Source organism: Lotus japonicus, chromosome 5 (genome assembly GCF_012489685.1).
Source record: "Lotus japonicus ecotype B-129 chromosome 5, LjGifu_v1.2".
NCBI lineage: Eukaryota > Viridiplantae > Streptophyta > Magnoliopsida > Fabales > Fabaceae > Lotus > Lotus japonicus.
In genome coordinates, this window is record NC_080045.1 from 42,015,907 (window position 1) to 42,033,447 (window position 17,541).

General features: G+C 37.9%; 3 protein-coding genes across 8 annotated transcripts; 2 read left to right on the forward strand and 1 right to left on the reverse strand.

Moving 5' to 3' along the window:
* Nucleotides 1-4,712: 4,712 nt before the first annotated feature.
* LOC130721373 (ribonuclease 3-like protein 2) lies at nt 4,713-6,603 on the reverse strand. Of its 6 annotated transcripts, none has more exons than XR_009013429.1 (4): nt 6,061-6,603; nt 5,013-5,312; nt 4,838-4,889; nt 4,713-4,759 (listed from the first exon to the last, which is right to left on the reverse strand). XR_009013429.1 is itself a non-coding variant. In XM_057572165.1 (3 exons), the coding sequence occupies exons 1-2, from the start codon at nt 6,523-6,525 to the stop codon at nt 5,037-5,039; spliced, it is 741 nt and encodes a 246-aa protein (XP_057428148.1). In that variant the 5' UTR covers nt 6,526-6,603; the 3' UTR covers nt 4,713-4,889; nt 5,013-5,036. The 6 variants fall into 6 exon arrangements, 3 of the variants coding, with proteins under 3 accessions (XP_057428148.1, XP_057428147.1, XP_057428146.1); XR_009013428.1 differs by having other exon boundaries at nt 4,838-4,892; XR_009013427.1 differs by having other exon boundaries at nt 4,838-5,312.
* An 878-nt stretch (nt 6,604-7,481) lies between these two features.
* Nucleotides 7,482-9,003, forward strand: LOC130720693 (protein WHAT'S THIS FACTOR 1 homolog, chloroplastic). The gene has a single exon (XM_057571375.1). The coding sequence runs from the start codon at nt 7,670-7,672 to the stop codon at nt 8,849-8,851; it is 1,182 nt and encodes a 393-aa protein (XP_057427358.1). The 5' UTR covers nt 7,482-7,669; the 3' UTR covers nt 8,852-9,003.
* Nucleotides 9,004-9,211: 208 nt separating this feature from the next.
* Nucleotides 9,212-11,483, forward strand: LOC130720694 (uncharacterized). Its single transcript, XM_057571376.1, has one exon. The coding sequence runs from the start codon at nt 10,577-10,579 to the stop codon at nt 11,024-11,026; it is 450 nt and encodes a 149-aa protein (XP_057427359.1). The 5' UTR covers nt 9,212-10,576; the 3' UTR covers nt 11,027-11,483.
* The last annotated feature ends 6,058 nt before the right edge of the window (nt 11,484-17,541 follow it).

Below are 17,541 nucleotides of genomic sequence, written 5' to 3' on the forward strand. Positions count from 1 at the left end.
GTTTCTCTGACTATGTAGCCACTACAACAAAAAAACTCTTTTAACGGCAATAAATACTCTTTTAGGGGGCTGGTTTTGTCATCCTTTAGTGGGGTTTTTTATCTACAGTTCTTGACGTTCCTAACCGCCAGAAACATGCAAAATATAACTAGAAAATGCACCTGAACCCATTAAACCTAGAACCCTAATTTGAAACTCTTCATATTGATTAGCAACCAGTAAATTACTAAATTCTGCAACAGACCAATCAAACACATCACACAAATAAATTAACATAAGAGAAAATAGACATACACATAAGAAACTCTACTTAGTTTCTTTCACATAGTAGTTTTCAACATCAAATAGAACTAGAACCGCATCAATGATACAACTTTTCTATGTTCATGCTTGCATGCTTGTTCCTATAAAGAAAGAAATTGCAGGACATGAGTCATCAAAAAGAGCTTTTAAAATTTAAACATCATCATAATTACTAAGCTCCTAATTCTAGTTTTTCACCTGATTGATTTAGCCAAAATTCTAGGTACTGGGCCACTAAGGTTGATGTAGGAAAAGTCCCTGAATTATTATTCACAAAACAATCACAGATTTAGGAACGCAAGATAAAATAAAGCATAAGATAAAAAGGATGAGGTCATGTATATTACAGAAAAGAGAGCTGCATCATTTTTGCGAGTGACTCGGAGAAGGAGGATTTCCCCATTGAAGTGGTTATCAGAGAGATCAAGCTTTTGAAGCTTGGAAAGTTTGCCTAGCCTCGAAGGGATTGGTCCAATTGTGTTGTTCTTCTGTAGCAACCTGTAAGGTAGTCCAGAACACCCATCTTAGTAAATAAGAAGCTTCCATCTTAAGTATATTAAATTGTACAAATTCTGGATTGTCAATCAAACGGGAAGACATCATTATTTCCAAAACAAACACAATTACTTTGTGGTAATTATTAAAGATAATCAAAGTCCAAAATCATGTCCCAAGTGACCCAAGACATGTATCACCTTCAATACTGCTAGTAGTTCTTGCAACCAAGAAAACTTCTAAAAGGTTCCAAACAAACTGTTATTTAACTTCGAATTAGCAGAACCCAATTGCCAGGTGAAGCAATTTGGTATATGCCACCACAAAAAGTCATGATAGGAAAAAATAGACTAATCAAACACAACACACAAATGAATTATAGAGATGCTAAGACTTAAATTCATGATAAGCACAGATAATGGTTTGAAAAAATGAATATGACAAACCAAAATGCACAGCTTCACAAGTCTGTGTCAATCTGCAATATATAAAAGATCAAGGCATTGAGAAATAGATAAGTTTAAGACAATAGTGCAAGCTCACCATGCAATGCATCCCCCTGATATATTTGAAGGGGACATTCTTGATGGGGTGAAGTATAATTCTTCCACCACGAATGTTCTAAACAATGAATGAGAGCCAAATATGTCAATAGAGATAATAACATAGTTGTGCAGATTATAATTTAGAAAATTCAGAAGGAACTTGATTATCTTGTGGCTGCTATTTATTCAATTAAAAGTCACGTTGCAAACCAAATGTTCATCTTCCAAGTTGGGATTCAAGGAAAATCTCTTTTCATTCATCTAAAATATAAGAATCTGATGAAACAATCACTTTACTTTTTGCTAGTTACTTACTGTCTCGTTTTCCCTCAGTGGAACTCCAAATGCAGCGAAATTAATAGCGTTTGCACATGTTCAAAAGATTCTGAATCGCTGACAAGAAAACAAACAAAATTAGGAACTTCCAAAAAATTACTCACAGATTAACTAGTTTGAAGAAAACGCCAGAAGATAGAATGCTTGAGGCTTTAACATCTCTGTATATGACTTGCTTCTCCTCTTCATGAAGGAAAGGAAGTCCTTTGAAAACAGTCTTTTGTAAGAAGACAAAGAAGAAGAATAAAGCAATGAGTAATAGTATTTTTCTAAGACAAGCAACCAGGTCCTTGTTGTTAGTTGGTTCTATACAATGATGGTAGAATAGGGAGAGGGGATATTCAAGAACTCAAAGTCAAAAAAAAAAAATACATAGTAGATGACAACCACTGCAAGTCTGAGATGATTCTGAGAACCACCTAGCAACAACAGTTGAATGTCAATTTCCTTCTAGTTCAGGGGTTCAGCGTTGACCTTCAGACAACAGGAAGGAATTTCCTTCTCCACACAGTCTTCAGGCATTCCAAATTTCTTATTGCGGCACCTTCTCTGCTACAAAGAATTATTTTAAAACTTCTTTTCTTAAAACTACTAATCAAATTTAAAACTTCTCTTCTTAGATCATGAAACTAGTTAACATCTGTCTCCTCTACTATGAAGAAAAATTTGGTTGCATTAAGTTAAAGAAATGCATGAAACAATAAAAACAGTGTTCAAGTATCACATCTAGATTAGCAGTTGAAGTACACAAATCAAAACAAAATAAAATGAGTAAAATTCAAGGATCACCCTTGAAGTAAACATATCAATTTTCTTATATTAGAAGTTCTACACTCCCCTGTGAAAAGGGAGTAAGGGTGATGGATTTGGGTAGTTTGTATGAGGTTATGAGTTCAAATCAAATCCCATTATCACTAAAATGAATCATAATTCTTGAAAGTGCATGCTATGGGCAATATATTTGACATTGCTTTAACTTTCTGTTGCTATGAAGTACTGAATATATTGGTCAGTTATTGATTAGCAGGCCCCAAGAAGTTCTAGCTTACGTTAACATTACCAAGAATACTTAAGAGAAGACAGATCTCATATTTCAACTTAACCCCATTCCACAACACCCTTTCAACTGGCATTTTGATTGAATAATACTTAGTCGTTGAACTACACAATGCATACCTGGTTAAGACATATATAATAATCATAAGTCCATGGGAAGGGCCATTTACCAAAAACAAAGACATGATCAAAAGATACTTTTCCAGCTTCACTTGCCTTTACTTCCCTGAATGAATCAACAAGCTTTTCTCAAGTTTGGAATCCAATACCGGAGAATACTCAAATTTAATGAGTCACATAATGGTTGGAATGCTGTGAAGTTCGTTGAACCTAGCCGATATAGAAACAACAAAGTAACTAAGAAAATGAAAGAATTTCGCAGCAAGAAATCAACAATCAAAATTACATGCCACGCCACGCACAACCATGAACTACATCAGTAGGAAGTAGAAGAACATCAAAGCAACTTAACCTTGCTTTGTACGGTTTGAGAGCACAATATCAAGGTTTCTAGATTGCTACTGGGATCATGAATAAACTATCAGCCACCTACAGAGATTAAAAACAAAAACAATCTGATAAAGATGTACCATACACACGCTCGAATTTGTGTCTCTGCACCGAATTACAAAGTTCAAAAGGCAAACAGAAAGCCCTAAATGTCTCATTGAAATCCAACAAAAAACCACATAATTAGAAACGTTCAATGACACTGCTAGTTAACTTGCAGCGAAGTTCAAAACTCCAAAATTAACGAAATTGATCACACCGAACGGCAGAAAATCCAGCATTGATAACCAAATCATAATTATCCAGTCATATATTCACTCAATAATCAAATTGGCGTGAAGGAAAAAGCGAAAAATCGAGAGTTGGTGAAGGGAAATGAATCCAGAAAACAGAGATTGGAACGAAGAAAGGACCTGCCACGCATCCAGAGTTCGCTGGAAATCCTGGAGATAGCGATTGGCTCGCATGCACACCGTTCATCAGGGTTTCCTTCACTGTTCTAAAGCTCCATGGTGCTCCAAATCAACACGAATCGAACACTGAATCGAATTGCGGATACGGTGATGAACCTGGTAACTCAATCTTCAGTGTTCTGAAGCTCCATGCTCCAAATCGAATCGAGAGTGCATTTGGGAAATGAGAAAGAAGGGAACGAAAGTGACTTAATGCGCAAAGTTCATTTATTAGCGATAATTGCCAGTATACATGAAAATAATACGACCATTCACTGATCGTTACAATTTTTTTAATTTCACAAATAAAGTACCGGCAATAACATTACTGCCGCTACAAAATTGTCGCTAAAGCTAACTTTTGTTGTAGTGAGCTTTCCTTTTTATAACGTTAGAAAACCAGAATATTGATTGATAATCAGAATTTGGCCCTTTAATTTTTCCACTAAACATGAGTGACTTAAATGGACAATTATGAGATTTACCAGGTTTTTTACTTCAAATGAACGAGTCCCTTGACCGCTTCCGAGTTGAGCCGGTCAGATAGAGGCTGATTGCCTCAACAATCTTAAAATTAGAGCATTACAATGCTTACGAATGAATGTGTTCAATCTTTTGGGGTTATTGCGGTTAATTTTACTTAACATGGCGTATCACACAGCTACCTAATGTGTAATCCAATAAAATCAAGTAATTATGTACTTCTTTTTTATAAGCCAATGAATTAAATAGAAGGGAGTACAAGGGGTACTCCAACCCATGGTACAAGAAGAGAGAAAAAAGAAAAAAGAAACAAAGAAAGCTACTGCATCAAAGCAGATCAACAAGACTATCATCTAAACAAACAAAAGAGGGCCACCCAAGGCTAACAACAAAGGAAAAATTGCTACTGCATAACAGATACTAGTAGCTAGACTTTTAGAGATACTTTGCTGTCATGCAGTCCTTGTAGGGCCAGAAGCTAATTCTCTAAAGATGGAGCCGATCACAAATCCTCAACTTCAAAGGCCCAAGCTCTTCCATATCTTAATTTAATTAAGCAGCCACCATGTTCCAAAGGAGCTGCAAGCAGATATTTGTGTTGTCCACCCGTCCATAGTAAAGAAAAAGGGTGCAGAGCCACGAATCAAAAGGACTTACCTCATCATCATCATTTTTGTTTCATCCACACCATAGTACTTTCATACTTGGGCTACTAGAGGGAATCAGAAGACAAGAAGATGCATTTTATACAAAGAAATCAGGACTCTAAATGAGTGTTATTCTTTCATATGTCATTGCAAACGATAGTGGTCAGTAGGGTCACAGTGGTTACCTGTATACTGGTTTGGACCTTTTTTTATGTCATTGTACTGGAAGGCACTAAATGTGCTAGTTTATGCAAGGCAACCTTGACAGCATCAAGCTTTGCAATGTCCTTCTGATCAGAGGAAGCAGAGGCAACAATTTGCCCATCAACAAAGACACCGGCAATGCTTTTGTCACTGTCCCTCCTGTATTTGATGTCAACCTGCTTCCCATTCTTCTGGCAGATCTCAAAGAGCATTGTCACCGGTTGAGGGTTATGTTCCAGATCATCCAATGTCACTATCGGCTCCAAAAGACCTCTAATTATCTGCAAAGAACAATCACAATTCACAATCAATTTTCCTCAGCCTTAAGGACACAGCACCAAATCACAAAGATTTTGGATGATAACAACTAATAGCATGGTCCGATCCGTTTCTCTTTCCTCAATCAATTTCCTCACACTAAGAAGCTACTCACAGAAGCTTATCTCCATAATTGGCTTTAGCTTTATCGTAAATTGTAAATAATTTCCAAACATGCACTAAACAATTTCAGGTGTGTTTGCGTAACAATTGGTATAAAAGTAAATTCACTTTTAAAACATGCACGCAAACACCGCAGACAATAAAGCTTATTTCTCAAGCAATTATAATGATATGCGATTCTACTTCCATTTTTCAAATATGCACTTAACATGTTCGGATACACGTAGGAAAACCTCTACCATTTTCTACCATTTTTGGTCCTGCAGTGAAATTCTATAGAATAAATCACTTCTGATTAGAAGCTATAAGCCTTGGGTCTTGGATTATATGCAAATCATCAAACCAATCATGCTAGGAATCCTGTGATTTCACTGAACACTAATCATAATAGCACGCGAGCCTCGTAATTCCCTAGCTAACTTTTGCTTATAATAGTGACCTGAGGGCATATATGATAAGTTTGATAACACAACACCCCAGATGGAAATTTCAAACATTTGAATCTGAAAATCTAACGATCAATGAAAATGCAATAACTATCATGATGAATTAACGACAGAGATTGCTTAGAGAAAGTCGAAAACGCACCACCCATAAATTCTGGAGATCAAAACCAAGATCAACGTAAACAGCAGCAGCCACAGACTCAACAATGTCAGCGAGAACCTTGGGAGCCTTCACGATTCCACCGTAACAAACAGTGCGGTCCTCATCAGCAATAGCAACAACGAACTCCCGAACCTTATTGACAAGGGGAACGCTGTTATGGCGGACATGGCGGTAAATTCCGCTGCGGATGGCGACGCGGGCGAGCTTCTCGGTGCTGACATTGGCAGCGCGGAGGAGAGAGAGCTGGCCGGGGTTGAGGGAAGGGTTTGCGAGATAGAGGTAGTTGCTGATGGCGAGGCCGAGAATGGGGTCGCCGATGAACTCGAGGCGCTCGTAGGAGGTGGCGCCGGCGAAGGAGGGGTGGGTGAGGGCTTCTTCTAGAAGCTTCTTGTTCTTGAAACTGTAACGGAGTATGTTTTCTACGGCTGCCACCGCCGCTTCCATGGCCGGAAAAGTTTGAATCGCCGCCGCTCTCACTTTTTATTCTCCGGTGACCGGTGTTGTGTGTCTCGAGAGGCTTGTCACGCATATGATGATAAATAAGTTTGAAATTATTATAAAAAAAAATCAAATAAATTTAAAATAAGTTTAACCGATCATATATATAAAAATCAATTACCTTTAAAAATTCTATCAATTAAATTTTGTGCAGTGAAAGATTACATATTTATAATTCGTTACCTTTTATTTAAATCAGATATTTAAAAAAATTATAATCAGTTTGAATCTTTTTTATTTTTTATTAATTTTATCAATCAAATATTTAAAATTCAATTACCTTTTAAATTTCTATCAACTAATAATTTTTATATGATGAATATCAAATATATAAAATTTGATTACATTTTAAAACCAGTCAGATATTTAAAATTCAGTTATCTTTTTAAATTCTATCAATTAAGTTTTATACAAAGAAATATATTTTCTTTTTTCAAACTTGAGACTTATGAATCTATCAGACTGTGTCCTCCTTTCGAAATTCTGTGTCTTCCGATCATCTAACCTTTTTATTCTCTTATGTGAACCTTTTCTCTCATCTAAAAATGTAGCACAACATGAGAATTTTGGGACAAAATTCATGACACTGCTCTTGCAAAAGAGTCATGGAAGTTGATTGCAAATAGCAAGAGTTATGAGACAAAGAACTTCGAGTTATAAGCTCTCAAACATGTCACACTAGCTGGAAATGACACTTCTCACTGAGAAGTTTGTTGGTTTAGAATGAAGTTTTTTCCACGGTCGCTTTTGGATGTTAAATTTTTTCAAAACCACTCATGTAAAATTATAATTGTTATATATGTAAATTTTCAAATTGATGTAGTAGACCAAATCGGGTTGAATTCATCACATGGCCACTAATGAAAATGAGTTTGGGATACAGGGTCTCAGTCAGCTCATTACCCACTAGTCCATAAGTGACTCTTTCACTATGTACCTGGACCGAGTCGACTATCGAGCCGAGTCTTAAAACATTGGTGAGACAGTGCCTCCATCCATTGGGCTCAACCCATTTGAGTTTTGTGCCAAACCCCAACACTGTCATCTTCTTCCCCATGCTTCTCCAATAGATAGCTCACTCTGTCAAGCCATGTTCTCCAAAACCAAAACCCAAGCTTTCTCCTCCTACCTGAAGAACAATCTGAAGCTTCTCAACATCGACACACGCTCTATCTCCAGTCTCAAAGTAGTGTGGCGCAAAGACCAAGCACTAGACCGCGCCATAGACAACGACAAGCGTTACAAGCAATGTATCCGCGTCGTGAAGGAGGTTCTCAACGAACCGGGTCAAGTCATCCCTCTCCGCTACCTCGAGAAACGCCGTGAGAGGATGCGGCTCAAGGTGAAAGTCGAAACGTTTCTGAATCAAAACCCATTTTTGTTTGATGTATATTATGATAGAATCAAACCCAAAACCGAACCGGTTCGGTTTCTCCGGGTCAGTGACCGGCTCCGCCAGTTTCTGGAGGAGGAGAAGCGGGTTTTTACGGTGAATGAGCCGTTGATTGTGTCTAAGTTGTGTAAATTGTTGATGATGTCTAAGGATAAGGTGGTTAGTGCTGATAAATTGCTTCATGTGAAGAGGGAGTTTGGGTTTCCTAATGATTTTTTGGTTGATTTGGTTCCGAGGTATCCGGAGTATTTTAGGTTAACTGGGTTGCCGGGGGAGGGAAAATCGTTTTTGGAATTGGTTACTTGGAACCCCGAGTTTGCGAAATCGGTTATTGAGCGAAGGGCGGAAGAGGAGAGTCGGTGTACCGGGATTAGGGTTAGGCCGAATTTCAATGTGAAGCTTCCGCGAGGGTTTGTGTTGAAGAAAGAGATGAGGGAGTGGGTTAGGGATTGGTTGGAGCTTGAGTATGTGTCCCCTTATGAAGATGTGTCCCAGTTGGATCAGGCTTGTAGGGAGATGGAGAAGTGGAGGATTGGGGTGTTCCATGAGCTGCTTTCACTTTCGTTGTATAAGAGGGTTCCTGTGCCGATTCTCGGGAAGTTTTGTGATGAGTATAGGTTTTCAAATGCATTTTCAAGTGCTTTTACAAGGCATTCTGGGATATTCTATATGTCCTTGAAAGGTGGGATCGAAACCGCTGTGTTGAGAGAAGCGTACGATGGTGATAAGTTGATTGACCTGGATCCTCTGCTCCAGATAAAAGATAAATTTGTTGAGTTGATGGAGGAGGGTTGGCGGCAAAGACAAGAGGAGTTGAGGCTGAAACAAGAGAAAATTAAGAAAGACATGGAACTTCTTGCCACGAAAGTTACTGAGTAAAAATATCAAACAGGCATGCGGATACGAAGCGCTTTCAATTTGGACAATTTTTAGGAGAAAAAAGCTTGATCTTCGTCGCTGGCGAGCACAAATGTACAATTCTCCTTTCTTTATATGATTGTTATTCTTGAGGTGCGTGAAATATTTTACAATCGAATGGTTGTTTTTTAGTACCATGTTACTACAAATTGCTTCACTGAAACACTTTTGGCTTAGTTATATATCTAGATATCAAAATTTTGTGGCCATGTTTATAATGTTTGAGATTGATTTCGTGTACGGTAGAGAAGGAATTATGTTCGAATAATACTCCATTTAACTTGTAGCAATGTTGATAGTTAAACTAATTTTGATATTGCAGAAATGAGAGACCAAAGTTTTGCACTATATACGTTGAAATGTTTTGTTTTCAATCTGGAAATATTCCTTGAAAGTGTTCAAACTTGGAAGCTGAGTGGTAACTCCAACTTACTCCATCTTTTTGGAATGCATTATAATAATGAACTTGACCATAGTCCTGAATTGGATGAGAAAATACTGAAGTTAGGTTAGCGAGGAAGGAGGTTGTGAATGAACTTAAATTTACATTTGTCTAAATTGATTGTGCTTTTGAATTTAATAAGATGGTGCTCCAAATAATCATTTTTGTCTCAGACCTATCTTGCAGTTGGAGTTGACTAAATATGAAAATTGCTAAATTTCTGCTGGAGACAATTAATCTAGGATTTCTTCTGATAATTCATAGTGAAAGAAACACATTACAATCTGCTAAGGATGGAAGAAATAAGTTGCATTCTTGGATGATGAGGTATTTGTTTTCTATGTTTAGGACAGCTGGAAAGGGTATGGAAAGTTGTGAAGAACTTAAATTTGTCATCGCATCATGCATTTTACTTTAAGAGATTTGTTGTCCCATTGTCATCTCACTACAGTTTGAACTTGAAGGGTCTAAAATATCTCTTACAAATTTGTGATAATGAGCTGCCTGTATTGGAAATTTTGCTTTCAAAACAGAATAAAGTTAGAAATCTTATTCCCTGTCTTTTCACCAATTTTTGTTAAAAGTTATGAATATGTTGAAGTACTCTGTACTTTAACAGACAGCATGAAAGTTAAATATAGAATCAATGAAGATTTGGGATCATCAATTTTATTTAAGTAGTTACTGTTTAGCATGTGGGTGAAACCTTGAGAGGAGAAAATGCTCATCTAGCTAACTAGCTCTCAGTCTTGAACCCTTATGACAAGCATGAACTTAATAGATTATGAGAAGCAGCCATAACAATGCTTGTTTTTTGAAGGCTCCGATGTGTTTTGTCTGTGTTTTGAATATTTGTTTTGGACCCTTTTATAGAAATTTCCTCAAGTTGATTTCTCCCTTGCAAGTTCTGCATGATCTGGTTCACCCATTCCAACACTCCTCAGCATTTAGATGAGTTGTTCAAAACATTGTTCCGGAATGAAGTTGGTGGTTCAAACCCCCAATTTATGATAGTTTATCCTCACCTACAAAGTCATCACACCTAATGGATGAGACATAGTAAGCAAACAGGACCTCAATTCATGATCTTGATGATTCCATTTTATTTAGTTCTAATTCCCCAGATTAACAACAAACTACCTACTGGAACAGTAGCTTATGAACTTGCAAGTATTTAAGCAGTTCTACTTATAAGGGATCAGATGAACACTACAACTCCTTTGGTTAGTGAGAGTAGATAGAATATGAAGAGAGTCAAGATTTTTAATTTCACAATAACTCTTGCTCTGATATTTCTGGCATCTGTGCCAAAAATGGAGAGCCGTATACCAGTGTTTCCTTTTCCATCATCACCTCCTCACCCACTTTGTGCATCTCAACTAGCACTAGTAAACTATGCTTGTGCCAGGTTGCCTTTCACCCCAGGATCACCGCCATCTTCCCAACTCACATCCACTAATGATGACGGTGAGGGACACGGGAGTAGACACGGCCACGGACATCGCCGCCACCACCACCACCACAGCTCGCCTCAAGAAGAAAACTGTTGCCGGTGGGCTGGAGAATTGGACAGCCAGTGTGTGTGTGAGATCTTGGTTCGATTGCCTCCTTTCCTTACAAGACCTGCGCATCAGTACTCCGTCACCATTGGAGAATCTTGTAACATCACTTACTCGTGTGGTGGGCCAATATGACTGGATTGTTGTGATGCCAGGAAAGCTTGGTATTTGGTTTTAACTTTTAAGAGTTGAAGTAGTGGTTATTGGTTCTGATCCTAGTCTTGTTATTTAGCTGCTTTTTACTTTCCAAATTCCAATGGTTGTTCGATCAGAGGTAGGAAACAACTGAGTGAAAGCATGCACTGAAAAAAAAAAAACTGTAGGCTTGTAGCATGATGAAAGTATTCATGTAACTAGTTTTTACCAAAAATCATATTTACTATGAGCAGAAAAGAACTACTGCATCAGTTTTAGGTCTTTTCTATTACCAATAAAGTTAAATATTGCTACACTAGTACTTATTGATCATCTCGGTTACTTATTGATCATCTATTTATCTCCAACTTTTTCAGCTCGGTTACACTATTACCTAATTGCTAAAGGAATCTCTTTTCAGACACCCAATCAGTCAGTGACATCTCATAAGCATCTCATTTTCTTCTCTCTGTATCTCTCTCATATATTACATATGCGAAATGTTGAGGGCCTGCAATTTGTGACGGTTATAACCGCCACAATTTACAGAGTTTATAAAATATAAATAAACTCTGAAAATTCACCATAAATTACAATTGTAGTCCAATGTCGACTCTTACATAATATCAGTTCTTTATATTCTCTTTGTTTCTCTCCCCAATGTGGGTGTCCAAGAAGCTTTTTTTTGTTTCAAAACCCTTGCCTTCTCCATTTGTAAACAAATTACTCTTCACATTGAAATCTCTCAGAATCCCTTATCTATTCTCAAAAGCTACTTCCATTAAGTTCTTTCAGAAGCAGTGAAGCACTTCTCATCCTAATCTGTGCAATTTACAAATGAAAGATTCTTCATTGACCCTTTAAACCAAAGGTAGCCTCTCTTGGATTAGTCTTTCTTTAGAAAGATTGTAGGTGATTGATAGGAACCCAATTGTTAGGGATAGGCCCAATACTACTAGAGTCCATGGAAGTAAGAGGAAGAGGTGCAATGCACCAAATCAATTCCCACGAGAGGTGTAACCACCTGCTGAGGTGGCATGAGCTGTGCAGGTAGTGGGAAAGAGAGAGAGATTGGGGTTATATAAGCATGTATTGTGTGAGAGAGAGGTTAGGCTTGAATTTGGATTAGGCTTGGACTTGGGAGAGAATAGAGGCACTCTCGAATTTGCCTCTGCTATCTTTTCTGTTTTCTTTCTACTTTTCCCTGTAATTTCCCTGCAACACTGCTTCTGGGTATTCTCCAGAGGATTCAGTGCACATCTATCATATTCTAGTTTACTACACTTTGCTATTTTCCTGGTTCCTAACATTGGTATCAGAGCACCGATCTAGGTGCTGTGGTAGCCATTGATTCGCGAAGATGTTTCCAGAATTTAATGGAAGTGTGGCTTATGGATGGATCATCACCGTGGAGCAGTACTGTGAGGCGAAGGGAATATCAGAAGAGAAGAAATTCTCAGAGGCGGAGAAGGCATTGGCGCGTGATGCGCTCTTTTGGTGGTATTCCTGGAAAAAACGAAATCAGAGGGCAAAATGGTGGGATTTTGTGATAGCATTGTTGAGAGAATTCGAACCAGAATCGGAACTGTATCTGCCAGACCTAGTTGCAGATTCAGAGGAGGAAGAAATTCCTGGACAAGAAGAAATTCATAAGGATGACGCCAGAAAAGCCAAGGAAGAAAACCGGGAAATCAGAAGAAATTGGTGTGAAGATTGGATCCATTCCAATGGCTACTGGGGTGATCAGCGTGAAGTCGTTCCGAAGGATGACGACGAAACTGCGACGGAAGAGAAGCCGATGGTTGCACAACTTCAAATCAGTGACGCTCTTGAGGAATCAAGAAGAGTGACAACAGTTTTAACAACTCAGGTAACGATGGGGAAGACGAATCCAGAAGGGAAGATAGAACTGACGCTACCAGAGCAAACAGAATGTGGTGCTGCTACAGCGGCGCAAACTTTGACGACGGCGGCGGAGGAGACGGTGGACCAAGCAACTACGAAGGTGCAAACAAGAGCACTGGTGATTGAGCGACCACCTCCAAAACCTCCGTACCATGGCGGTCATTGTTATGTTCGAGGCGGAGCCGGCGGGAAGTTCGGAGCTACTGCAGCGTGGATGAAAGATGCCAAAGACGAGGTGGCTAAGCGGCGGCCACCACCTAAGCCACCGGAATCCATGGACAGTGGTGTTGGTCCGGCAGCGCTCACCCCACCGACGGCGGCGTCGGGGTCGGAGAATCAAGCCACACCGGCAACGAGAATGGGAGAGAAGGTAGCAGAAGTCTCTAGAAGTCTGAAGGCAAGTGCATGGGCAAAATGGAAACCGTACGGATTGGGTTCTTCTCCCAACCTAATGGGCCTGGCCCATGAGGTGAGTGGTTGTCCTACTTTCACAAAATTGTTTGACAAGTATTTACTTGCTACTGGAAATAAAGAGAAACACGTGTTAGAGGGTGAGAATCATGGTGTACAAAATATATCTTCTGAAATTGTAAAAATGACACATGCCCCTACTAGCAACAGGTTTCAGGTTGAAATGATATTTTTGAGCCTAGCCCAGTTGCTAGGACACACTAGTGGAAGAGAAAAGGTGGGCCAAGCCCAAAATATTGGAAAGGAAGCTGAAGCATGTCTACAAGCCCAAATTAATGAAAAGAAAAAGGAGTCTGAAGCATTTCTGCAAGTCCAACTTAGAACAGGGACATCCAATATGTGGGTTATTATTATGTTTAAATTGTTAAACCCTGATGTTGGTACTGTGATGAACTACCAGTTTGTGGATGTCATATCTCTGCTGGAAACACCACCCTATGATACTAAAATGGTGGTTGACACAGGAAAGGGTGCCAAGCGGCCGCCTCCACAACCACCTGATCGTGATGCTTGTATAGGCAGGGACAAAATGGAAGAGATGAAGCTGGTTTTCTATAAGATTCATTCTGCAAGTACCCATGTTTCATCTTCATTAGCAATTGCAAACATGCAGAAAATCCCACACTCACCCAAAACTTTAGATACCATGGTGGTGTCATGCTTATGGCAAGGAAAACCAAGTTATAGTTTGGAGTTTTACCAATTTCCTGAAACTCTGACCCATGTGCATAAGGCTGTTACAACATTGTGTCGTCCTACTATTTCTAATGAAAGTGAATTAAGGAATTGGGCTCTCCCAGGTATTGAGTTACATATACTGAGGTGGGGACTTGAACAGAATTGGAAGCATTGCCAAGTGATAGTCATTTATTGGGAAAATTTGAAGCTGCAACCTCATGAATTAGGGTCATTAGATAAGACACCTAATCAGAATTTAAATGCTGATGTTGGCTCTAAGGGAAGTTGGGTTTTCTCATTTGACTTGAGCTTTACACATTGGGATCCTGGAGGTTGTTCTTACTTTTCAGCAACAATTGGGTCAGCAAGTGTTGCCTCATGTTGGCTCATTGTCTCTACCGGATTAGAATTTGAATTTCAAAACTGGGATTCACAAGTTACTGAGTTCAACAAAATAAGGGGAAGGCAAGAACATATTGCATGGCATCAACCTTTTGGGAGTACTTTGAGTTCTTTTCACTTTTGTTCGCATGGAAGTAGGGGGCTGATTTTTCATGGTGACTCTACTACTGGTCGAGTCAAGGATTTGTGGGCTCATTATATATTTGATAATGGGGAATACTGCTACATGCTTCTTGTATCATGGTTAGAAGAAGAGCTAGTACCTGAAATGTTGAGTACTATTCTGAAGGTACAAGATCAACTAAGTGCTCAAGCATATCAGCTGCAAAGACCACTGGAATTGCTGACTGGAAATTGGCTAAATTCTCTGTCACAACTTCATAAATCAAGGTTACTAGCTGTGGAACCCTATCAGGCATTCAATGTTGGTTCTCATGGGAATTTTAAGGAGATATTGAGCATGGGAATGGAGGAGTATGAGCTGAAGAAGGTTTTGGCAACTCCACAGCAAAACCAACCTCTTTCACTTATGTTCTTAGTAGAGAATGAACTGTCAATACAGACTGCACAAGTGATGACAACAATTCTAGGTTCTCTGGTTGCATTACATGGACTGATTACAGGGCAAAATCTGCTGGACCAAGATGATTTGGCGGTGGAATCAAAGGGAAATTATGGTCTCGCATATGCCCGAAGCTTGTCTTGTTTTACACATTGGAATTCAAGGGGCTGTTCTGATTTTTCAACAACAACTTGGCCCACATATTTTCAACAATGGGATCCAGGTGGTAGATTTTATAGTCCTTATTCAGATTCTGCAGGGAAGTGGATCAAAGGAGGCTGTTACAGGTCACTTTGGGGGCAGCAACATACATTCAAGAAGGGTTTTCCACATCCATCCTTGAGGACAAGGATGTTTTGAGGGGGGGAGTGATGATAGGAACCCAATTGTTAGGGATAGGCCCAATACTACTAGAGTCCATGGAAGTAAGAGGAAGAGGTGCAATGCACCAAATCAATTCCCACGAGAGGTGTAACCACCTGCTGAGGTGGCATGAGCTGTGCAGGTAGTGGGAAAGAGAGAGAGATTGGGGTTATATAAGCATGTATTGTGTGAGAGAGAGGTTAGGCTTGAATTTGGATTAGGCTTGGACTTGGGAGAGAATAGAGGCACTCTCGAATTTGCCTCTGCTATCTTTTCTGTTTTCTTTCTACTTTTCCCTGTAATTTCCCTGCAACACTGCTTCTGGGTATTCTCCAGAGGATTCAGTGCACATCTATCATATTCTAGTTTACTACACTTTGCTATTTTCCTGGTTCCTAACAGTGATTAGCAGATAGTGAAATGAAAGAGACAATGCAAAGTGCTTCCAATGTTATATAATTAGGGGTTGTGTTTTTACTGTACTATGACGGTGATTGCAGTTCTCATTCATATAGATAGGAGCCTAGGCTGTTGCTTCCTAAATTTGGTGATTACTATGATCCTTTATGAGTGGACACTTTCCTCTTTCGTTGATTAAAAGGAGATAATAAAAAAGCCCACTAGGTACGTACAAAGGCCTTAATTGGTTATATTAATGGTACAAATAATATATGCTAATGCTATGCTTTAATTATATGAGCATGTAACTGTGTAAGGCATACGAATATCTCATATGTGTGTTAATAAGACAAATTAAACCTGCGTGTGTCAATGGAGAGCCCTGTAAACTGTAGCTGATGTTGATTATAAGTGCACTAACAATGTAAAGATTTTTTCTTTTTCTTTTAACTGAAAAACAAAATTATTAAGCAAAAGCTAGAATACCAGAAGCCATCAAAGAGACAAAGACATACAAAGTATCATACAATATTAAAGGTTATTTTGATTAAGCATTGTTTTAATCATATTTTCTTATTTGATATATGTGCAACCTTCAAACAGAAGCCACTCTTTTTTAACAGATACCAAAACATAGTCTAGTCATTTTCATTTCCATAAAGATATATTTTATTTTACTATTCCAGCACCATGCGTGGGAATTTTATTTCATAATCAGTTTTAAATTTTGTGTATATAAGATTTGAATTAAAACATAATTATGCAAAATAATGTAATTAAGCACAAAGTAAATATAATTTACAATAATGTTTATTATTTTGTATCATGATTAATATAAAAAAAAAATTAGGACTTGATTTCAGCCTCTCTTTTCACCATATAAAAAATGTTTCAACATCACTAATAATTAAGTTAAGGAGTACTTATAATTAAATATCATCTCCAATTTAATTTAGTAATTATAATAAAAAATGAAAGTAGTATCAATATTTGGTATCAACTATCAACAAACACATGAATCAGCATGTAGAGTTTTCCTTTTTTCCTTTTTTTAATCGGCATTATTTTTTCTTCGTTTTTTCAGGAAAGGATTTTATCATTTGCAAGGATTAATTCATGCACTTATATGTCTCTCAGCTTTTACTACTTAAACTATACTATGAGCTATAATGGTTGATCCAATTTAAGTCAAGTTAATGTTGAGATATTACGTCCTTCACTCATACTACTGGACCTACACCACTGAATCTCATGAAATTATGAAAGTATATTATAATCTCTTATCATCAATGTATATGTCTTTTCTGATTATACATATATGTCTTGATTATCCATATTAAAAAAAATTAATAAATATAAATTATAATCAAAAGGTATATGGTATAATTATATTGTTAGCTCACGTCACTTTGTCCCTTAATTATAAAGGTGGGGTTTGATTCTCACTCATGAAAATGAAGTGCAGGGATCAGCGCTATTTATTGTTTAGTGTGATCACCCGAAGCTAAAGAAAATAGAAATAATAATAAAAATGATAAATTATTTTCTAAATATTTTTCAATTGATGAATATTATTTTTATTTTTTAACCACTTAAAATCAAATGTTAAATCAACTTTCTGTCAAATAAATTAATTTTTGAAGTTTTTAAATTGATATATTTTTTAAAGTAAATTGATATTTTTATATTTTATAGTAAATATATGAGTCAAATACGAATATTTTCTAATATTGAT

Bases quoted from the DNA above. Each gene is read 5' to 3' on its own strand.
- LOC130721373 (XM_057572165.1), bottom strand. From the start codon at position 6,525: ATGGAAGCGGCGGTGGCAGCCGTAGAAAACATACTCCGTTACAGTTTC. The intron at 5,313-6,060 runs GTGCGTTTTCGA...TGTTCTTTGCAG, and splicing joins ATCTCCAGAATTTATGGGTG to ATAATTAGAGGTCTTTTGGA.
- LOC130720693 (XM_057571375.1), top strand. From the start codon at position 7,670: ATGTTCTCCAAAACCAAAACCCAAGCTTTCTCCTCCTACCTGAAGAAC.
- LOC130720694 (XM_057571376.1), top strand. From the start codon at position 10,577: ATGAAGAGAGTCAAGATTTTTAATTTCACAATAACTCTTGCTCTGATA.